The 23,001-nt window shown below is 48.4% G+C and overlaps 2 protein-coding genes across 17 annotated transcripts in view; both read right to left on the reverse strand.

Moving 5' to 3' along the window:
• Positions 1 to 288: 288 nt before the first annotated feature.
• On the reverse strand, positions 289 to 6,607 carry AAR2 (AAR2 splicing factor). Its single transcript, XM_027472844.3, has 3 exons — positions 5,628 to 6,607; positions 3,997 to 4,226; positions 289 to 1,544 (listed from the first exon to the last, which is right to left on the reverse strand). The coding sequence occupies exons 1-3, from the start codon at positions 6,382 to 6,384 to the stop codon at positions 1,377 to 1,379; spliced, it is 1,155 nt and encodes a 384-aa protein (XP_027328645.3). The 5' UTR covers positions 6,385 to 6,607; the 3' UTR covers positions 289 to 1,376.
• Positions 6,608 to 7,196: 589 nt separating this feature from the next.
• Positions 7,197 to 23,001, reverse strand: part of EPB41L1 (erythrocyte membrane protein band 4.1 like 1) — a 69,666-nt gene continuing 53,861 nt past the window's right edge. For 5 of the 16 annotated variants that reach the window (XM_038166188.2, XM_027472834.3, XM_027472835.3 and 2 more), the window contains 10 exons: positions 19,980 to 22,667; positions 19,297 to 19,404; positions 17,708 to 18,106; positions 16,219 to 16,326; positions 15,699 to 15,779; positions 15,404 to 15,466; positions 14,402 to 14,497; positions 12,904 to 12,984; positions 11,787 to 11,903; positions 7,197 to 10,409 (listed from right to left, as the gene is read on the reverse strand). In XM_038166188.2, the coding sequence (XP_038022116.2) occupies positions 10,401 to 10,409; positions 11,787 to 11,903; positions 12,904 to 12,984; positions 14,402 to 14,497; positions 15,404 to 15,466; positions 15,699 to 15,779; positions 16,219 to 16,326; positions 17,708 to 18,106; positions 19,297 to 19,404; positions 19,980 to 22,667 (3,750 nt within the window). In that variant the 3' untranslated portion in view covers positions 7,197 to 10,400. The remainder of the gene's footprint in view (positions 10,410 to 11,786; positions 11,904 to 12,903; positions 12,985 to 14,401; positions 14,498 to 15,403; positions 15,467 to 15,698; positions 15,780 to 16,218; positions 16,327 to 17,707; positions 18,107 to 19,296; positions 19,405 to 19,979; positions 22,668 to 23,001) is intronic. The other 11 variants (XM_027472843.3, XM_027472842.3, XM_027472841.3 and 8 more) reach the window with 8 other exon arrangements.

The raw sequence follows: 23,001 nt of genomic DNA on the forward strand, positions 1-23,001 counted from the left end.
AAAATGGACAAATCAAGACAACAGAGTAATGGAGTTTGAATCCCGTAGGGAAAGTGAGGAAATGGTAATGAAGGCTTGTGACAGCTGATTCCTGTGGTAAGTTCCTGATTATATCACATCACCACATACCTCCTTCCTAGAACATCTCTGCATCATGCCATGTACTATGAGTTGTCCTTTGATACCACAGATACCATTGTGACACTGGACATCCCAAAGTGAGGGACACAGCAGTGTCATAATACCAAAAGCTTGGGCTAAATAATTCATAAAAAATTTGTACAGATGTTTTCTGTAGGCAAAGCCAAGAGAGTAAGATTTATTTTAAACTTTACAGACTAACAAGCATGTTATTTTGTTAGACATGCATACAAATACCTGAAGGAGTCTAACAGCTAAGAAAGTAACAAGCAAGTTACAGGACTAAATCCTTGTGCAGCTCTGAATGAGCCCCACAGAATTTTCTTACAGCCTACCTTGGGGGGATGGGGAGACAGAAAAGACCATCACCTGTGAAAGCACTTGAGATTTCTGTTTACAACAAAGTGGAAGTGTCCAGTTCATGTGAAAGTCTGACCTTTTATCTTAAACTGTCTCTCCTCTGTTAAAACCTATGTGACTATTGTCCAGTCACTATATTTCTGATTATCAAACTTTTAACATTCGTTTACATCATGCTAAACAGAGAATCTGTAGTAAATACAAAAGCTTCAACAGAATTAGAAGAAAAGCTATCGCAGTATTAGCGGTATAAAATCTCAGTATTAGCAGTATAAAAGTGGTATAAAATAGGCCTGAATTCTGCTGTGGCTTTGAGTCCTCCAGCACAACATGGGAATAAATCACAGTAAGCAGCATAAGTCTCCAACAGTTTTGAAACAGTTCTGGTTATATTCCTGTAATTCAAGCCTAGAAAAGCAGAGGTTCTCCATTCACAGTTTGGGCTCAGGTTGCAAAAAGCTGTGATGACCTGCTGTGGGCTTACAATCCTCACTCCTGAGACAGCAAACACGATCAGTAAAGGCTCCAAGCGTTAAATGCAGTTTCTGTCTGAATTGGGTGCAACCTCCAGTCCAGGAGGACAGAAGAGACCAAGGGTCTAGTAGTTGGTTCAGTATAGAATGAGAAGTTGCTGCAGAAGAGCTAGAAAACAGAAACGAAGTGTCCAAAGCATCCATACGACTGTATTCAAACAGCTCCAGTAACTCTGATCTTCTCATGAGATGACAAATCCTTCCTCCTTCCATGTTTTCTACATTTGTTTCTACAGCACAAAGAGGAATTAGGTGCAGAAACAGACTTTAGGAAGCTGGAAAAGTTAAAGAGGGTGTAGAGACAAAGTTCTTTAAAAAGCTGTTTTTAAGTGGGTGATTTGCTTAGTCCACCTGCACACCCTCAGGAAGTTCTACCACTACAGGAGCACAGTCATCAGGCTCTGCCTCAAAGTCCCACTTGAATTTCTTCGTTAGGTGAGCCTTGAATTTTTCAGCCTTATTCCTTAGGGTCCTTTCAACGGCAGCATTGCATGTGTAGGAAAAAAACACCTAAAAGAACAGAGCAAATGTCAGTAAGAACTCAGCTGTGGCACAAACTGTGCATCACCAACAGTGTGTACCACGTAATGTTTAAAGTTAGGTCCACTGGGAAAGGATCAGACATCCTGGAAAACATCTTGGGGGCAACCTAAGTGCAAAGCCTGCACTTTGCCTCTCATCCCACAGCCAAGACAGACGGACGTTCTGCTTGTATTCCACTGAGTTAGCCTTAGAAATATTTGCACTAAGGTGGTAACTTTGTTTCAGGCAGAAGTATATATATTATTAAATAAGCATATTTCAGAATTCTGCAATACATAAGTGTGAGCAAGAAAAACCCTCTGGCAGAGCAGGAGGGAAAAAAAAGAGACTGTGAATTTTTATCTGCCACATATCCAATTTTACAGCATGAATCAACAAGGCCAACAGGTAATTATACCATTTTTTTTTCACGGTTGGATGGATCATGAGATCTCCCAGCATATTTTTGTAATATTGTATAATCAACACCTTAGGAAACATAGAGGAAATGCAATAAAACGTCTTGAAGGTAAGAAAGGAATGGGAGCTCTCTTGAAAAAGTCCAGTTATTCCGAGCACAGCTATTCATTTCAGCACAGGGCACTGAAATCTGGAATAACCATTGAGGCTGGCTCCTCCCCACCATTCAAATGCACAAATCTGTAAACTTTTCATAAATTCACAGCCTTCTGTTGGCATTTTAAGAGTTAAAGTACCTGTGTACGATTAAACAGGTCATTTATCCTGAAATCCCATTTCTCATCAGCCCACACCTGATCCTATACCAAATTTGTGGTCCAGAATTCATTTCCATAGGAAGAAATTTATAATTCAGAAGTCAAAGAAAAATTTCATTGCACAATGGAATTGAAGGAAAAACTGCTTGGGGTAAAAAACATATTCTTACTTGGAAGAGACCCACTGACAGCTGCATAAAACACTGACAATGAACAGCAAAGTTTGTTGCTTTGCTTATGATCATTTGCCCATTCCCTGATCGTTGTAGTGTAAAACTAACTCCTGGTAACACAGCTCCCTTACACAGAAAGACCGCTATGACAAAAAAAATTAAAAGATTATACCTCCCACTTCTCCTCAATGAATTGCACATTAAATTTCATAACTTATTTCATCAATCTTTCTTTCTTTAAACATTGTCAAGGTTGCATACTCAATGGAGGTTATGCTGCACTCTTCCTGCTTTAGATCAAACTCCAAAGATAAAATTGCTGCACTCGAAGCTGAACACACAGATATCAACTCCCAGCCTCTCCCATTTGGCACTTCCATCCACCTGTCCACATCCAGGTAAGACTGTTAACCCTGCTGACTGTGCACATGAAGTGACTGGGTAACACAACTCCCTAGCACTGCTTCAGCCCCCCTCCCCTCTCCAAAACGTACAGCAGGATCTTGGAGTTACAACTAGAGAAAAGAAACCATTCCCTAAGAAAGGAGAATGCAATACCAATTTGCCACAAGCATCTCTAACATAACTTACTACTGGTTCCTGCTGGGATTAAATTTCTATTGCTGAGTTTTACCAGTGTATTTGGTTATGGCTTTTTTTTTAATCTAAGTTTTCCTTAGATATAAAATTTCTGTCTATTTGCTGATCTGTTCGCATGGTTAAAGTGAGTGGAAGTAAGTGGCTTTACTGCTGCTGGTTTATAGATTTGCTCAGGCCCACCTCAGTATAAGCAGAGCATTTCTACATTTTGGACTAACCATTGATTTCCTATGAGTAAGAATTTGATTTTAGAAAACCTTGACCTTTGTATAAAACGAGCAGGAATGGCAAGGCCTCTTAAATACTATCAATGCCCTAAACTCAGTAAGTTTTAACTTCAACTCTTCTGCATGCTAATCATACCATTCAAGCTGACCAAAAATTATCATCATCAGTATTTTATGCTACACTTCTTTTCCCTTTTTTTTTTAAAAAAAATTAAAGGTATTTGGGGGAAGAAAATATAAAAAATAAATACATTAAAAAATATCAACAGACATCATCTTGCACTTGCTCAGCCTCTCTCACAGCTGTTCAGCTTAATGCAGCTAAAAGCATGAATCATTTTTAGAAAAAAGTATGCTGGTACAATCCAGTCACATTAGATGAGCTGCTCCAGAACTCTAAAACTGTGCTAATGTACCAGACTACTTCCAGCATTATTTGCAAGGAAAACAACAAAACAGACACAGTCCCCATTCTCTGTTGTAGCTATCTTCATTTGTCTTTTATCTCACTGCCTCACTTTGCTGGCCTCTGTACATGTAGACTAACTCAAACTGATAATACATTAAACTCTTTTAGGCAGAAGATCAATTAAACTCATCATTAAACTCATCATCAGATCAAGCTTGGGGATGACAAGCAAGTGGCATTTCTGTAAGTCCTCTCCTCCCACTCCCATTTTTCAAGGGATAGTCACAGACGTACCTGTAAAGTGCTGGTTAAAAAGTTATCCTGGGAGACAATGTCCACAAAAAAATCCGATGGGATTTCATTGAGCTGGTGATACAGCACAAAGATGAGATTGGTGTAAAGGTCTTGATACTTTCCAACAGCAACTTCAGAACGGCACAGAATATTTAAGAGTCTTTTCCAGTGTTCAAATGCATCATATACATTCCCGATCAGGAAGCAGATAAAAGCAAACTGCAACTCAGCTGCACATATTGAACAAAACAAAATAAAAGCTACATAAGTTAAAGAATATCCAAAGTACACGTCCTCTTAAAATCTCTGTAAATGACTGCATAGCTGCTGGGTTTAACTTTTGCATATAAACAAAATTCTGCCTTCCAAGTGATTCTGCTAACAGCAATTGATACTCCAAATACTATTTCCTAATGCTCTGTTCTTCAGCTTTAGCATAACTGGGCAGAGCTCATTGTAACTCTAATGATCATCTTTGGAGAGTGACTGTGCTGGAAATCAAAGTACAGAGCTACCTTAGGACTTCAGTGTCGTCCATCTTCTTAAAACCACTCAGGATACACCATTATAAAAACAGACACAGCTGGTACTCTGCAAGCATTTGTTCCTCCTGTACCTGGGTTTCTAAAGCCATACAGGAATGCAAATGCCTTTGAGCAGAAGGGTGCTGGAACACTGGAAGAGGTGAGCATTGGATTAATGGATGTTTTTCCATCATTGAATTAAGAGCCAGGACATGTCCTCACTGGATGCTTAGCATCTGCCAGAAAAATGGTGTCACCATTTCCCAGGGCTCTGGGAAACTTAACATATGACGATGTAATCAGCTCTTTGTATATTCTAGAATTGTCTACAGCAATTTTGATAAAGAATGAACTATATAACATTAATATAGAAAAGACGGATGAAGGGAAAAACAAAGGCTTACTCCAAAGCTCAGCAATCCTGACGCTCTGGCTCATGTCCTTTGTCCATGCTGCCACTGAACACACCCCCCAGGACTGCCACAGATTTGATATTTATTTGTATCACAAGCTGTCAGAGAAGGCTAGCAAGTAATTACAGCACTGTGACCAGGAGGCGCAGCTCCAGTACAGGATCTCCATGTGCTTCCCTGCTGGTGCCTGTTGGTGAACCGATACCAGCACACCACCAGGAAGGGGAGAAGAATCTGAGAACTGCAATGTTCAGCCCTGTTCAATGCTCCCAGGACCCGGCTGGCTCTGTCCTCAAATCACTTCATAGCCAAATTGCCAGGCTGGTACCTGCACGCCAGCAGCAGCATGCTGTGCCTGCTGGCCAGGGGGGATCTGCAGTGCCCCCCAACCACAGCCAGCTGCAGTGGATGCTTTTGACTTAATGTGAGGCAATCCAGGCTCAAAATGCATTAGTGCAGCACCCAGGAGCAAGAGAAGCAACAGACACTAGGAACGTGAGCACTCGCACCCTGGTACCACCAATAATACAGGCCCTGCAGACTGCAGCCCCAAAAACTTCCTCCGTCCCGTGCAGTCACGCATTTAAAAGGCCACATGTGGACAAGGTCCAAAGGCTTCGCACTGGGGCTCTCATTTTTACTGTGAAACGACTTCATTTTTCCTAAGCACCCAAGTGGGATACTCTGTACTCACCGAGCAAATCCTGAGGCTGGCTGGCGTATCGCTGGTTGATCACTTTTTCTAGCGCGTAGCTCAGGTCCATGCTGTGCCTGGTTATCTCCTCCGGAGTAGCCCCGTCGGGGTACATCTGCTTTGGCAGCTCTGTGAATCGGATCTCAGTGCCAGCCCTCGGCTTCATCTCGGGGAGCCGTGCCATGCCCTCGGCGTAGCTCCTGCACCCCGCATCGTACGGGGGCAGCTGCTGCCCTGCACGGTCCTCGCTGCGCTTCCCTGACGCAACCGGGAGCACCTCGGAGAAGGCGCTGATCTGCCCGCTCTCCGGCTGCAGCTTCCTCACCACCGGCTCGCTGATGAAGCTGCTGAGGGAAATCCACTTCTTCAAGCTCTCGTACGGGTAGGGCCCGAGGAACTTGTCCATCTCCTGCAGGCTCTCCCTGAAGGCCTCAGCCTCCCCGGGAGCTGGGGCCGCCAGGTCTACCGCCTCGCTGCTGCGGTCCCAGCGCAGCACCCGCACCTCGCGGCGCTGCAGGCTGAGGAAGAAGCCCGCCCGCGGCCCCGTCTCCCGGCTGCCGGCTCCCCTGGCCGCGCTGTAGTGAAGGAAATGGACGCCGGGGGGAATCATCTTGACGCCGCGGAAGCGGGGCCCCACGGCCCAGCTGTTGTAGTCGATGCCGAACTCGGTGCCCTCGGGCACGCCCAGCACCACCACGGTGGCGCCCTCGAAGAAGAGGCGCTTGGCCAGCTCGGGGTCCAGCTGCGGCCCCGCCATGGCTCGGCTGGGCTGGGCTGGGCTGGGCTCGCTGCGACCGCCACCGCCGAGCGGCCCCGCAGAGAGAGGCGGCCCTGCCCCGCTCCGCCCCGCTCGCTCCTTCCCCGAAAGCGCCCGGGCAGCCCCACGCCTCAGCACCGCCGTTCCGGGCCCGCTGGGGCCACAAAGGCTCCCGAGGGCTCCCCGCACCTCGCAGGGTGCCTGCAGGGTTCCTCTCCCTGCCCACAGTCCCACGCTGCCGCAGGTCTCCCCGCCTGGCAGCCGGCGCCCTTCTCCTGTGCCCCCTCCCCCCCCCTTATTGCTCCTAGAGAGCTGCCTCCCGCTCCAAGGCCAGCAGTTGCCTCGTTTCGACCCAAAATCGCGTCCCTCCTCCCCCCCAGGAAGGACTGTCGCTTATCCAGCCCCCGAGGCTGGCAGTCAGCCCCTAGCTGCACACCCAGAGCCCCGTGGTGGGACAGACAGACCGAAAGCCCGGGACAGACACCCGGACAGCAGCATCACCTCCCAGGGCAGGGGAAGCTCCTCAAAGACAAGCGCAGCCCCCTCCTCCCCGTGTTTTGAACATCTTCACAGCCACTACAGCCTTCCTAACTGCATCATACAAACACGCCACACAGCAGAGCTGAGGGATAAGCCATAAAGAACTGACTTTCTTTCACCTCCCCATCAGACAGCAATACCCAAACTGGCGTCTTTGCTATATACAAGGGAGAGGCCAGTGTTTTAATGTGCAGAAAACCTGGTTGGACATGCCCCCCACCCCCCAGTTTGTCCATTCTCTGGGTGGGAAAGAGTCCAATGAGGCCACAAGCTGGTTTAGCATCAAACACATTTATTTCACTTTTATTGAATACAAGAACAGTGAGCACACACGCATACACCACCGAGCACTGAAAAGGAGTATGACCGAAGGGGGGAGAAGAAGAACAAGGGAAGAGAAAAGGGGAGTTAGTGAAGGAACAACAGAGCACTGCAGCTGGTTGGTAAGGTGCTTTTCAAATAAAAATAAATATTTATTGTTATTGTTACTGTTAATATTACTCATGCAATTGCAGGCCAGGTTTGGAATGGATTTATGGGATCAGGTAAAAACAGGCACTCATGTCTCTCATTCCTTTCAACAGAAAGGCCCCTGGAAGAAAACAAATGGTAATCAGCTATCCAGAACGGCAGCAACATGAGGGGCAGGCTGCAAGAGCCAAGCCTGCAGGGGCATCAGTTGTTGCTGAGCAGCAGAAACCCACACCTCACCAGGTGAACAAGCAGTGAACTTTTTTCCTTTTTTCTTTTTTTTTTTCCTTTTTCCTTTTCTTTTTTCTTTTTTTTTTTCTTCTTTTTTTTTTTTGAACATTGTCACCCCCCATTAAACAAGTTGCGGAAGCCAGGGAACTGGATCCATTCACTCCACACATAACTAGTCTGAGTCCAAACTCACATCAATTCTAACTGTGTAAGGCCCCTAATTTAAAGAGTAACCTTCATGTTTATAATGGTACACATGATGAAAAATGCAGGTATCTATCTTCAGAGTGGCCTGTGGTTGGTTGTAAGGGTAGCAAAGCCACATGGTCTGCTCTGAGTACAAACTACAGTGTGCTGAAGAACAACCAGCACGGTGTGCAGGTCATTGCTAATAGGCAAGAAGGGCTAGATGCCCTGTGCAGGCACTGAGAACTGGTCCTCTGTCACCCGATGTGTCCCTCTGAAAGTGTGACTGCTATTGACAGCTGGCTTGGATGAATATAAAAAGGAAAGAGAGAAAATTAGCCTCTCTGCAACTGGCTTAATTCTTTCTGTTTTGGGGTCCGGTCTCTAAAAGCAGCAGTTCACAAGCAGATGAACACACTCAGACAGAAGCTGAGGGAGACCCCATAATCAACTTCTTCAGGAACATGACTGCACTGGCATCAGCCATCAGCTCTGTCCACTGTCCAAGTAGCCTGTGCTCAAGTCTTCAATGCTTGCGGGGGAAACCTATACACCAGAAGGAGAACAGACTTCATGAGGACACTATAGCAAGCAGCTGATGATCCAAGGCTTCCAGAGACCAAGACAGGAGATTTGGTAAGGCAGGTCTGCCCACAACATCCTAATGGTTCAGGCTCTCCCTGCTCACCGTCATCCTCAGATCCATTGCAGAAACCGGTTAAATGCACCTGTTTCTGGACAGTCTATGTGAAGGATGGGAGACTAAAGGCAAAATGGTGCAGAATTGTGGGCCCTTCTGTTTACGCAGGAGACAGAGATAATCCCAAAATGGAAATGTGTTAATTTCCTTTCCTTTCTGATTTTTGTTCCAAGTCTACTCTAACTGCCTGGTTCACAGTGTACAAGACCCTGGGCTTGGCCCATAATCCCCTTCCAAAGGCAGCCATAGAGAAGGTCTGTCTCTAAAGGCAGAGTCATCGTGAGTTGTGGGGCAGGCAGCTTCACTGGTATCTCCTAGACACATGCCTCCTTACATAGAAGAACCAGGCTCTGTCATCCAGCCTTGTACATTTGGGACACTGCAGTGATGGAGACAACGTGGTCTCTCTACTGCCTGCCCTTGGGCAGCACCTGGAGGCAAGGACAGGGAAGGACTGCCATTGCTCTGCCATCACCATCACTAACTATCGCAGCCGGGGCGGAAGGAAAGCAGGGCAGAAACAACTATTCTGCCTCCAACCCTTCCTACTACAAATCTTAAGTAATTGCATTTCTGGGGTCCAGAAACAATGCAAATCAATCCAAAACAACCCAAAAGTCTTCACAGCTCAATGAGCTGAAGAGAAGTGATGAACATGGTCCTGCAGCTGCAACCTTGATCCCAGCTGATGCTGATGCCTTTGGGTGGGAGCCAGGGAGAGGATCTAGGGCTGCAGGAGCAGCCTGAACCTCCTTCCTTGCCCTGCCAACTCACCACTGAGCAACCTTTTCCAAACACCACATACTGCAACAGGAAACCCAGCCCTCCTCTGTCATGTGGATCAGTCAGCAGGACTTCTCCCACCTCTCTCTCTCCCCTTCCTCCCTCCAAACAGCAGGGGCTGACACCTTCCCTGTTCTCTTCTTGCAGGACTAAGAGTCCCAATGTGATCTAAGAGTCTCAAAATACACCAACCACAGTCAATCAAATAAGTAATAATTTAAAAATGTCATCATGTTTACCAGTGCTGTTGAATTATTTCAGTATTGTTCCCCCCCTCCCCCCTTGTTATATATAATAATATACATAACTTAAATGCACATCCATATGAAACCCCTACAGGCTGCATTTTTATAAATGAGAAACCATATACATATAATTTGTTTTGTTTGAAATGAAATCAATTCTTAAATACCTTCAGAGAACAAGAGGTTGGACAAGTGCACAGAGAAGGGGAAGAGTTAACAGAACCCCAAAAGATGCAAAAGAACCAGCATGGAATGAGGAGAAGGGTGAAATCAAACTTCCAAATCGGAAAATAACTCTAAAGTAATAAACTCAATGTTTTTCTCTCTTCTTTCCAGAGGTGGGGAATGGTTTTGCTTCTGCTTGTGTTTGTTTTATTTCAGTTTGCTTATTTCTTGCTTTGTTGCAAAGCAGTTTTCCTTTCCATTTAATGTGCAACAAATGAACTCATGATTGTGTATCCTTTAATGTAACATGCAGGATGGTGGCTTATTGTATTATTGTTATTATTATGTTTTTATAATCTTATTTTATCACCAATCCAGTAAATTCTTCAATTTATCTGCAAAGAGGGTGGTTTTGTTTGTTGTTGGTGTTGTTTGCTATTCATTTCCAGCATATAGCAGCAGTGCAAGGATGCATTTTGTTTCCTGTTTTTATATATATATATATATGTGTGTGTGTGTGTGTATGTATATATATATATATAATATATTTGCTATTCCTTTTTTAAAAATTTTGTCTCTTGCCATAAACATTGCAGCCAGGATGTCTATGTCTTGCTGACAAATCCAGCATGAAGGCTCCTTCTTCACTGTTCTCCAGGTTTGAATACAGATGTTGACTTCCAAGAACATGTTGGTCAAGATTCCTGTACAAGGCAGATGAAAATGATTGGTCATGGGGTGTTCCTTTTCTGACTTATTCAACTATAACAGGTTTCCTGTTTGTATGAGGGCAATGGACAGTAAATTTGCAAACATTTAGGGACACTGTTTTCACTTCTTTACCAGGATGTCGGTCATTAGAAGGACCTCTTAGTTCTCCCTCAGCTGGTGTTGGTGTATGGGGGAGATATCAGTGGATCACTGATTACTTTAGGCCATTAAATTATAATTGAGTGGCTCCCTAAGAGATGCAAAAATGTCTAGGCTTATTTGTGCTGTGTTAAAGGAAGTAAGAGTAGACAGATTTTCTGACCTTCCAAACTGAAAATCTTCATATAATAAAGAAACATGAAATCCCATTTCCAAGAGGCTTCTTGAAATGTATTGTCTAGCTCGCAACTGAGCTCCTCAAACATTTTTCGGTAGTGAAGCTGCCTTCAAAAGTTCCCCTTCCCTTTTTCAACATGCTCCTCTGCCCCTTAGCTGCTCTATTACAGAAGTTTGTTGAGAGGTGCCATGGCCTTGCTGTACAGATGGCTACAAAATAGCTGTAGCAATCTGATCGGGGAGCAAAGGGGTCAGAATAAGGGGGTAAGGGTAGAGCAGGACTCCTCAAGCCAATTTTGCCCTGGAGAAAAATGTGTGCGGAGCTGTATCTGCTTTGAGGTACCTGCAGGGAGATGCAAACCTTGTGTGCTGCTGCCTGCACCTGCATGGTTCTAAAAGGACAACCTGGGGAACAGGGATGGGATTATAAAAACCTCTTTTGCCAATACTGATCTGATACTTGGGAACGACTACAAAACCTGTTGCCAAGTTTTTCAGGCTATCCATATCGGTATCACCTCTCTCACTCTCTGCCCCAGGGAGATGAGCAGGTCCTTCCTCTTTACATGCAAATGGTTCTGACCCCCCTGCTGAGCAGGAGAGCAAGGTGACATATACACTGCTTCTGGTGATGTGGCACTGGCTTTATAACCACAGCCATGTGGCCATGCCTGCAATCACCATCATACTGGAACTGCTGGCTGAGAGCTGCCACTCCTGTGTCACAAAGCAGCAGCAATTTCTACCAGCACCTGCAGCTGGTGGGGTCAGTCCCAAATACCAACCATGACTAGCTGTGGAAATGTGCCTGGGCTGTTTGAGCAGGAAGGTGAGCAAAGCCCATGCACTGTGGGAATGCGTGCTCTGCCTATGCAATCGCATGGAGACCTAAGCAAGCATCAGTGAAGAACCTCTGCAAAGGACTCTACTGCATTATTCCACATGATATGGTGTAAGGGATATGCAGAGACACTTTATTACATACATCTCTTACACAGCAGGTATAAGCTGTACCTGATAACTTCTCCACCTACCTGAGGTTTCTTGTCTCTTTCCTCCGGAGAAGGTTCTGTTTCTCTGTATACCACAGCTTTGGTTACCAGCATGTCAGGATGCTGTAGTTTTGCCTCTTTGATTGCTAAAGCCAGTGCCTAAAATCAGAATGATGAAAGTATTCATTAACATTTCCATCAAGTCTGGTACTAGCATTGCTCTCAACCAGCAGATGAAAAGCAGCTGGAGCTGAATGGGATTCCAGGCAGACACAGATGCAGAGATTCAAAGCTGAAGCTACACATAAGGGCCTGGCAGAAAAGGCTGGAACCTATCACCGACCAGGTGTTTGTACAGCACTGGGAGGCCTTGTGCACTGCCCTTCATTTGCTGTCTTTTCTGTAGAGATGCACAATGTCCCAGGCTCCCTTTAGAAACCCAAGCAAAGGAAGAGCAGCGATTCTCTGCAGAAATACCCTAGAAAAAAACTAAAATAGTGTTTTTACTAAATTTATTATAATTCTAAAAAATCTAAAATTAATTTTAGAGCCTGCTGAAGATCACTTTAAAGTACTTTAGAACTTCAATTTCATTTTTTAAGCAACAAATCCCAAAGGATTAGCACAGAGGGAAATGACCCTGCAGCCTGAGGGATTTATGTCAGTAAGAAATTTTTCACTTTTCGTTCCTATGTCAAGGAGGCAGATGCAAAACAAAGTCACCTGGAGGGAGTCAACCCATAGTAAGACTGCAAAAAAGGGAGAACTTGTCTCACTGCAGGGTATTGCAACAGAGAAAAGGCAACTGGAAACGTAATCTGTACTGCTGCTTCACTTCTGCAACAGGTGCTGATGGGAGCTGGGCTGGGAACTCTTGCTCAGTATAAAACAAACGATCCTGTCCTTTTGCGGGCCAAGTGGGTAATGACTGATGTTACTCCTTCTGAGATGGAGCTGGGGATTCCCGTGAGTACCACTGTACCTCCTGGAGGTACACAACTGCCCCCTTCTATGGTCTGTGTAGTTCTGGTAGGTTTGGGGCCTCAGGGCTCTGTTTTCCGAGTGAAGGACCAAACATGTACAAGCCAGAACCAGAAGCACTGAGCGACATAGCCAGGGGCAGCCACAGCTGGGCAAAGCCAGGGTATTCTGCTCCTACCTGGTCCTGGTCCACATCTTCATCTCCTGTGATAATGATGCGTTTCTCTATCCTGGTCTCTGAAAATCCTCCTTTCACAGTCTGCACAAGAAGAAGACACAGCACTCACTTGCAGCCCCCCAGGACCGGTGCCCTGCCTCAGCCCCACACCTTGCAGCCTACAGGCTTCTGGGGAAAAAAGACTAACACAAGGCCTTGTCTGCAGCCACTTGGTCACAGGACAGACAGTAAGATTCAGAAGCCAAGAGTCATCATGCTGCCTCTGCATGTGAAGGAGGGGAGTTGGAGAGCACCCAACAAACCAGTTCCTGGCAGGTGTAACTGCCCACCAGAGGAGGGACAAGGCCAGCATCATCTTAGGAACTCCCTGGTTGTTTCATGCATCTCCCCCTAAGCTTGACTCAGTGCATGGTTGGAGCTAGCATGACAGAGCTAATCACAGGGAGGATAGGAGTAATAGCAAAGGAAAAGGGCCAGTGGCAGGCAGGTAGTGGAGCACCAATCTTGCTGGGTTTCTACTTTCATTTATGTGTACTTACTTTGGGAATGAACTGGCTATGGGTGAGGTCCTCTGATGCAGCTATACCTCCTTAATTTTCTAACATCTTTCTCCCTTGCCTAAGCCAATCTCTAATAAATCCAATATACCAACATGAACATGGTTCCCATAGATGAGACGAGGTGAGGTGCTCTGGCACTGATGTGAGGTACCTGGCAGCTGTGCTATGGATTTTCTGGACAAGGGATCTAACTCGAGGTATGCCTGGATTAACACACACCAGTTACAAGGACAAGGATTTGCACACACACTGGTGGCAGCCTAATGCAGTCTCTTCCATCCCCACTGCTGCATTGAGGACCAATAATTCAGCAATGTCAAGCTTTGCTTTTCCTTCTTGATCCAGTGACTCCCTTCACTCCCAATATACCAAGGCACAGAGGTGGGCATGGCACTAGGGCACAGTCCATGGGGGTGCTGAACACCCAAAGTCAGTCTAACACAGTTTATCCTTGTCTGAAACCCCCTGGAGTCATGCCTAGCTGCACTGAATGGGTAGCACAGCAGGGCTGAACTGGGCCAGGGGCTCTTGGAGTGCAGCAAAGGGCCAGATGATGATCTCCCACAGGCCAGCAGCCACTTTTTTAGGTTGTAAGGAGGGGAAAAGCATCTTCTTAGAGACAGGTCATTGTCATGGGAGACTCCCTTCTGAAGGGAACAGAAGGCCCAATATGCAGACCAGACCCACTTCTGTTGCCTCCCTGGGGCCTGGATTAGGGACGTGAAGAGAAAACTTTCTGCCCTGTTTCAGCCTTCAGACTATTACCTGTTACTATTTTTTCAAGTAGGCAGTGATGAAGTTTCCGAAGTCTTAGGTATTTTACAACCTGAATGATTCTATGATTCTTCTGTACCAAAACCAGCATAACTCCACCTTCCTCAAACTCCATTGGCTTTCATCAGCCCCCTCTTGGCTGCCCCTTTTGGAGATGCTCTTACCTTGGTAACGTGGGTAGTGGTGGAAGTGGAGAGCGTTTCTGCAGTGGCACTGAATATGCTGGTGAGCACTTCCTTCCCAGCGGAGCTGCCGGTGATCTGCAGGACAGAGCAGCAGTGTCAGCAGGGGCTGCCACGGGGGAGCCTTTATTTAGGACTGGCTCCCTTGGCGCTTCCAAAGGTCTGGGACCTGCCCACTGGGACAATGTTGCTGAGGTGAGCGTGTCTGCCCTGCTGAGGGGAGAGCACGGCAAGGGAAAAGATGACATGCTGTGCTTCTGACTGGATGTGTGTTTTCATGCGGTGCAGCTACCCCAAGCCTAGACCAACAAAAAAGTCTCTGCAGCAAGGAGATGATTTGATCGCAGCATCTCACTCTCGCCCACCAGTGCCTTAGAGCCACTGTAAATGCAGGGCTCCCAGGCTTCCTCTGTCCCTAAACGCAGCACTTTGTTCTGCTTTTCATGGAATCATCTGGAAAGCCTGAGCCAAGCACTGCCTCCCTGGGCTCCAGGCTCACTGGGTGACCAGCATAGGGTGGCACATGGCATTTGGCCACGCTTGATTCCATTTCAAAGGAATAATCAAGCAGGAAGATGCTTTATACACGAAGGGCTGCTGCTGGGCAGGGTTGTTGACAGCTGTCACCTCCAGGGAGTTAGGAGTCATTAAGCATGACCCCGGGTAGTCTGGCAGCACCCTCAGCGCTAAAGATATCTCAGCCCACTTGAGACTTCACCAGGAACTTGGCTACTTTATTTTGGGGAATTATCCTCCTTCAGCTGATGCTCAGGGAGTACATGCACCACAGGAGAAACACCACAGGCATGGTTCCCCAGCCTTCTTGCCCCCCAGTACCCACGCACCCTTCTGCTCTCGCCCAGTACCACGGGATCAGCCACGGTCACTGCGCTGCAAAGGCAGGAGGCCAGCGGGATGGCCAGCACAGCCCCGAGGGACTGCCTACCCCTCTCCTTCCCTCCCTCCCTCCCGTACCCCACTCACCGGTGACACAGAGCGAAGTTCTGTCACGGGGCCAGCCCCTTTCCCAGGCTTGGTGGTGTTATCCTGAAAGAAGAGCACACGGGCAGGTGAGCTCGGGCACAACGCGCAGGCCAGCGCGGCGAGCTCCAGAGGGCAGCTTTGGAGCAGGGCAGCTCGCCCCAGAGCCTTTGCTGTCGAGGCGAGGTCTTCCTCTCCCCACCCCAGCAGCACAGCCTGTTCCAGCCTCCCTCCCCAAAACAGGGGGATGGCACAGGACGTCCGCAACCCCAGCACCGTGAGGGCCAGCCCCGCTTACTGAGGTTGTTGGCACAGTCTCTGCGGTGACTGCCTGAGCAGCAGCTGTCGTGTCTTTGTGGCCAAGGGCGCTTCCTTCCACCTGCCAAAGGCAAAGGCAGCCTCGTGAGCCTGGAGGTGCCTGTGAAGGGGCTACGTCTACAGAGATGGAGCTTTACTTCCCTGCTGCCAGGGAAACAATGCCTGTGGGCCCAGCAGCACAGTGCGGAGCACACGGTGACCCCTCTGCAGACATCGCCACATCCAGCACTGCAGCATGGCAGGCTGGGCAAGGGAAGCACGTGTAGGGGAAGGGTTCAAGGGTGCCTGCATGGAAAAGTAAATGCAGAGTAACTTTGGACAGGCTTTGAATTGATGTTCTGGGGAGTACAGCAAGGCAAGAGAAAGCAGAGAACCCCAACGGTCTTAGCTTAGCTACTGGCCCTCGCAGCACTGGTGTCTGGGGCCAGTTTTTGCTGGACTGAGGCTCTGCAGAGCCACCTGAGAGCAGGTCCGCAAGAGGACAGACCCAGCCATGTCACCTGGGCTGCTTCTGGGGTGCTGATCTGGTGAGGAGCAGAGGCATCTTCAGGATTCTTTGTGCCCAACCCCAGGCCAAAAGTCACAGCATCCGTTTTCAGGGCTCGTGACTGCAGAAGAAACATGGGAAGTCAGCCACTGCTCCCACAAAACCTGCTTCCCTGGGCGCACCAAGGCAGCCCTGCCTGGAGGACACTTCAGTGCTCCTCCTGCACCAGTGTGCCTGATCAGAGCCCCACTGTAATCTTCTGCAAGTGCCACTGTGTGTGACAACCTGCACGTGTCATGCTGGCCCTCACCAGACCAAGAGCAGAGCCCAGCTGCTACACTGGGCTAATAGCTACCATGCAAAGAGCCCTACAGGACTGACATACCTCAAATCAGACCCGATGCTCCATCCCAAGGTTGCCAGGGATTTTTTTGACAGATTTACAGACACCACAGGGCAGGGCAAATTGGTCTTCACCCACCAATTCTATTTCTCTCGTGACCTTTGGCATTTCTATGATCTGCTTCAGTTCCTGACAGCTGCAGTGACACGGCTGCCAGACAGAGGCTAACTTGGGGAAACTTGGGTTTCCAGCATGTGCCCAGCATTTCTGAGACAACTGCCCCTGCTGAGAGCTGGAGTTGATAATCCAAGCCCACAGCCCAGCAGCACATGATGCTCCAAACAAGGGCTGTCTCAGAGGCAACTTGCTTTCTTCTGTAGCTTCTTCCTGGCTCCAGGACTGGACTCATGCTGCGAGCAGCTCCAGAGAGCAATTGGGGAATTCACCTGGCTGGGGCTGGGGAGCTGTGGCCAGCGCTGACTGGCCCAAGCAGAAGATGCTCTGGTCCCGTGCAGAGATCATGCTATATTTCATCCAAGGTGGGGCTGGCTCTACTGTCCTCTCTCAGCAGCATACACTCAGCTTCCCCTCAGACACACATGTGCCACATGCAGCTTTCTTAGCCCTGCTGTAAGCACTCCCAGCGTATGGCTGGCCCTCCACAACCTTCAGAGCTGCTCTCACAGGCTACTCTGCAAACCTCTCCTGCCCAGGCATGAGCAGACAGGATAGTTGGCAGCACATTTCTCTTCGCTGTACAAACTGGGCACTGACTTCATGCAAAATACAGAGACAGCCATCAGTTAGCAAAACATGCCCTTCCAGCTGCTGACATGCTGTAGTGGTGTGAGGGACAGGGTAGGCAGCCAGACACAGTGTATTAAGAGACAGTGATGACTTCTTCTGGATAGCAGATGCACAAAACATGCGACAGAGCCATGCCCCTGCCCAAACAGAAAGAACCATGCAAGACACACAAGAGCATGCATCAGGGTTAAATATTTACACCAGACAGGAACCCAGGCAGTCTGAAAGCTAGCATGCTCTTCCAAATTGATGTGGGACTGCACACCAGGAAGGCAATACCAAGCACCAGGACAGAGAACATGGAGAGATGACAGCACCGAAGCAATCTTGGTGGAACGGCTTCCCTGTGTACCTCTGGCTGGGAGACATCTGTGCTGGGCTGGGAGACTTTCTCCCTGTCTTTGATATCCTCTTCCAGTCCAGGAACTACTTTGTCAGTGTGCTGGAAGGAAACCAGGGCTTCATCTTCCATCTCACTCTTGTCCTTGTCCAGCTCGGGCAGGCTCCGGGAGATGTCCTCAAAGGCTGTTCCGTGGAAGTCACCAATCACTGTGAAGTCCACCTCTGCTTCCAGGCTGGAGGTTGAACTGACCGTGATGCTGGAGCACTTGCGCTCGATGGCCAGGTGGCTGTCCTTCAGAAACACCGCGTCCTTCTCCTGGTCCTGCTCCTCATCGCCAGTGTCACTCTCAGGAGCCCTGTGCCGAGGTGGCTTAGCTTTCTCCTCGGTGCCCTCCCTCAAGCCCGCTCTCTGAATGAGACACAATGATGGAGAGAGATGGAGACAGTGAGCACGGCATGGCACGGCAACGCGGGCTGCGCTGACGGAGGAGAGGGGGGAGGAGGAGGAGGAGAAAAGGCTGCAGCGAACATCACAGAGTAGAGTTCAACACAACTCAAGCATGGAAACTGAAACCTTTCTGACAGCAGCAACTTTGCAGGGGTGGCGGGAGAAGGGTTATTTAATCTGACTTTGCCAAAAGCCTACTGGTAATTAATCGCTGGAAAAAAGGGTCAGTCACACAGAAAAGCTTGGCCAGCTTAGAGGCACATCAGTGCACCTGGTGAAAGCAGATGTATGCAAAACAACAGCTCTGTCAAGAGACATTCAGAAACAGCTCAAACGCCAATGCTATCATACACCGGTAAAACTGGGAATGAAAAAAAAAAAAAAAAAAAGACAAAAGGGAAAAAAGAAGAGTTTTAAAGAAAAGGGCCCCATCAGCAAGGTACGGTGAAGGAGAAGCAGAGGAGCGTGCCAGCTGCACTGAGCTCAGCCCAAGTGGAGCATCCATGTGGGACTGGGGGACATCGCCCCCGAGGGAGGAGGGCTAGACACACCACAGCTGCCCACCAGCCCCCCTCCAAAGGCCTCGCGCAACCAGGGGTGACTCTTAAGGCATCAGATCATGTGTTGGGTCAGTGTAATTGACAGCACGATCAGAGCCCAGGGACCACCTCCCTCCACTAGCTGCTCCCCAAACACAGACATACCTCTCAACTCTGCCATCAGAGGGTACATCTCTTCTTGCCATATTTTGTCATGAAGTGATGGGAAATCTAGACCCATGCGTTTGCTTTATTTTGCATCTTGCTCTAGGCATTTCTCCCTTAGAAATCATCCCACTAATGCCACGGGAAGCCCACCTCCTGGACTCTGGTCCAAGCATTTGTTGCCAGAGCCATCCCCTGCAATGTGCCAGGCTCTGCTGGCAAAGGCACTTTTTGTTTGCACTGCTGGGAGGTTGAGAGGTATGAGAAACAGGGTGTCAAACAAATGCAAGAGGAACACAGCCGCATATGTGTTTGTGTGTGTGTGTGTATAAATACATTCACAACAGCTCTACCAGGGGGAGAGGAGCTGGAAGCATACAGTCCTCAGCTGCTTAAGGTGAGCTATCATACTATGGCAAAAAGCAGTTAGTAAAACAGCAGTGAGACCTGTAAGACCACTGGAACAGCAGTCTTTAAATTCTCTTCTTTCATGCTGGATTTTACAGACGGGTCAGATAAATCCTTTTCTTCCCCACTTGGTTCCTGAGATTTGCTCTGGATTAGAGAAAATGGTTAGTTTTAAGGAAATTAACTCTATAGGAGCTGATCTAATGCTTACAAGAGTGAAGAAAGCTATTTCATCATCCAGCCACCAGCTTGCCGAAGACAGGGGAGGATGGGTGAGGCTGGTGCGCTAAGCAAGAAGGGTTATCAACGTAAGAAATGCAGGGGTGAAGCTGGAAGCGTGGACATGTTGCTGATCGGTGTATGTACACCTGTGGCAGAGCCACACCTCCTGAATCCAACCCCCCATCTCCCTTTCTTGCTCCTGGACATGAGGCTTGGGTGCCCATTTTCAGGTTTAGCAAGTGGCGTTCTCCAGGTTGCCAAAATGTCAGGCGGGGGGACGGGGGGGACGTATCACAAAACAAAAAGCCAATGAACCAACTGGCCAGCAGGTCTGCATTCAGCAAATAAGCCTGACCGCACACACATACATAAAAGGACAGGGGATGCAAAGCGACTGTTCTCAGTCAATGGATGTGTGAGGTGCCACTGGACATGGTAAATAAAGAGCCACACAACATGCGCATGAACTTTCCATCCGGACAGTTCATTGGAAGAGTTACCACGGCTTCTGCCAGTGTGAGTTCACAGCCGGAGTCAGGGGAAGCCAGGTCAGCACTGTCTTCTCCATGCTCCAGATCAACAGACACATCTTCCTTCAGAGACAGGGGCTGAGAGGAGTTTCCTGAACTAGCCCCTTGCCCCTTGAGGGCAAATGAGCCCACACTGGATGCCAGTTCCACCGGAGTACCTGTCAGCGACAGAGGTGAGATGAGGCCTGTGCTCAAAGGCACGTCTTGTGTCAGATTCATCTTCCCCTTTGCTTTTGGTGGCGTCTCAGTTTCAGGCAAATGCTCTTCTTCCTCCTGGGCTGCCCTTCGCTCAGCTTCACTTTGCTCAAACATCTTAATCTTAGAGGCCACTGAGGTCTTCTTGTAACTCTCACTGTCCTGCCAGCTGCCCAGGAGTGGGACCTTGGTGACACCTCTGTGCTCCTGGGACACAGTTTCTGTCCTACCACCAGTACACATCGATGGCCCAGACTCTCTTTTCTGTATCCCACTGCTCACTTGCAGCTCTTCACTGAAGGTTGAAAGCTGGAACATCGTGCTTTCTTCACGTGTTCCCGTTACAGTGGAGTGGGAGTGCAGGACATCAGCTTCTTCTTTGGGAGGCTGCACTGGCTGCCCCAGAGCAAGGTCACTGTCCCTAGCAGGGTCTCCTACCACAGAGCTCCTGCCTTGCAGAGCTTGTCCCACATTGAACTCCAAGTCCCAGGGCGGTTCTTGTGCTTTGGTATGTGCAGTGTGGAGTGGCCCTCCAGACTCAGGACCCTTTTGGGGCAGGTGTCTTATAATGGTCTCAGTCTTTTGTTCTGGTTCTTCTGCCTTGGGAGGCTGCTGTTTCATGTAAAGGCTTTTGTCATGGGATAATTCTTGCACTCCACAGACTTCATCTCCCATCAGCTTTCCTGATCTGGGCCCTGTTGTTTGGGAGAGCTCTTTTATCACAGGCTTTTCTTCCTGGAGTGGCTTTTCTGTGATTCTCTGGACTTCTTTTGTAGTGACAAGGTTTGAGTCTCGGACATCCTCCCCTGTGGCCGGATCTCTGACCAGGACTGGCTCTGCTGCACTGTCTATGTTTTGGTGTAGTCCTCCTGCAACAGGACTTGCATCTTGGTGTATTTTCCTTGTAGCAAAGCCCACGTCTTGTGGTTTTTCTTCAGGTTCAGGACTCACATCCCTGGGTGTTTCATACTCTGTCACAGGGCTCATGTCCTTGAGAGTCCCTTTACCTACTGCAGAACTTGCCTCCCTGCACGTCACCTCTTTTGAGGGGTTCACATCCTCCAGTGTGCCCACACCTCTCACAAGGCTGGTGCCCCGGGACAGGTCTTGGCCTTTGGATTCTGCGTCCTGGGCTGGCTCTGCAGGGACAGGGCCTGGTTGCTGGGGAAAAGGCCCAGGGGTGGGAGTGCTGGGTTCATCTTCCTCCAGCCCTGCAGAGGTATGAGGGCAGCCCTGCTGAGGCACAGCTGAAGAGGATGATTTAGTCTCTATCTCTTCCATCTGCAGAACCACTCTGGAGCTTTCCTCCTCATTCCCATTAGGTATGGTTCTTTCTGAGAGCCTCCACTCTGTCACAGAGATGTCTGTGCCCCACTGCTCTCCTGCAGCTGGGCTCTGTTTAGGGTCCTCAGCCCTACTGCCTTCCCCTTCCAGGGCACACAGCTTCAATCCTCCTTCTGGGCTTTGCAGATCCTTTTCATCTAGGCCCACCTCCTGGGAACACAATGTGGTTTCATCTTTCTCCTGTGTTTCATAGCCCCTAAGACTTGCTGTTACTTCTTGTTTCACTGACAAACAGTGCTCCTGCTCCAAGGGAGGACGTCCTGCAGGGCTTGTCTCATCACAGCCTGTCTCAGGCTGCTCTGGCACTACAGCAGGTTTTTCTGATACTGCTCTCTGCTGCTCATACATTGAGGAAGTGGACTGGGACCTTTCTTCCATGGGTGCTATGGGCTCTGATCCCTCTCCTGGCCCATTCACTGTGGTTTCTGGCCTCTCCACCAAGTCAAGCTGTCCTCCTGCCTCTGAAAGCAGATGTGTTTTGTTGTCCTTCTCATCTCCCTCTAGGTCTCCTAAGTAGATGATCCTCTGTGTAGCAGAAGTCTCTGTGTTGTCATCACTAGACTTCACTTTAATTTTAATGAACTCTGTGGTTGCAGTTAGCACTCTGGAATCCTGTTTCCTGGAGGCTGCAGAAACATACTCCTCAGGGATCATCTTGCTTTCTCCCTGGGGCAGATCTGGCCCTGAAGTCTTGGTCCTTTGCTTCTCTTCAGGCTTCTGGCTTGGCCTGGACAGACCTGGTTCACTTGCAGTTACCCCCTCGCCTCTCTCTTTGGGCTCCTCTGCTCTCTCAGGTGGCAAGCACTTTGCCTCCATGCTGGGCTCCTCCCTGGTTTCTTTCTCATAGATCTCATCCTCCCAGACAGATTCAAAATCTTCAGGACTAGCAATCATTTTTGCTCTCTTCCAGGTCTCCAGATCTGCATCTGTTGTCTCTTCCTGGCCTGCCATTTCCTTGGCTTTCCCTACTGCCATCTCCACTTTCGACATGCTCACACTCATTTCCACCTCTGAAGTACCTGCACGTGCTTCTTCTTTCTTGACTCCCAGAGCTTTCTTTAGAGCTACCTCTTCCAGCCTAGAAGTTTCTCTCTCTATAAATACCCAATGCTCCGAGCCCTGCATTGCAATTGGAGCAAGAAGAGTTAGCATCAAACATACTTTACCTAACAGCTGATGATTGCTTTCATGAATAACAGAAAGCTGATGTGCCTTAGATGGGCTTGACTAAATTAATATTACTGTTCATGCAAGAGTTGAGGCAGGGTATATATGAAGAGCCTGACAACTGATGGCATTGATGGAGAGAAGGTACTTAAAATAAGGGGGCTGATGCTGTGAAAGTGGCTGAGCCCTTCTATACTCTCCAGGGCCTTGGACCACCTTCTGTTATGGGCAACGGCCTACCAACATACCTGCAAAATCTATCACTTTTTTGGAAATAAAGAAGTGG

This window comes from Anas platyrhynchos, chromosome 21 (genome assembly GCF_047663525.1).
Source record: "Anas platyrhynchos isolate ZD024472 breed Pekin duck chromosome 21, IASCAAS_PekinDuck_T2T, whole genome shotgun sequence".
Classification (NCBI taxonomy): Eukaryota; Metazoa; Chordata; class Aves; order Anseriformes; family Anatidae; genus Anas; species Anas platyrhynchos.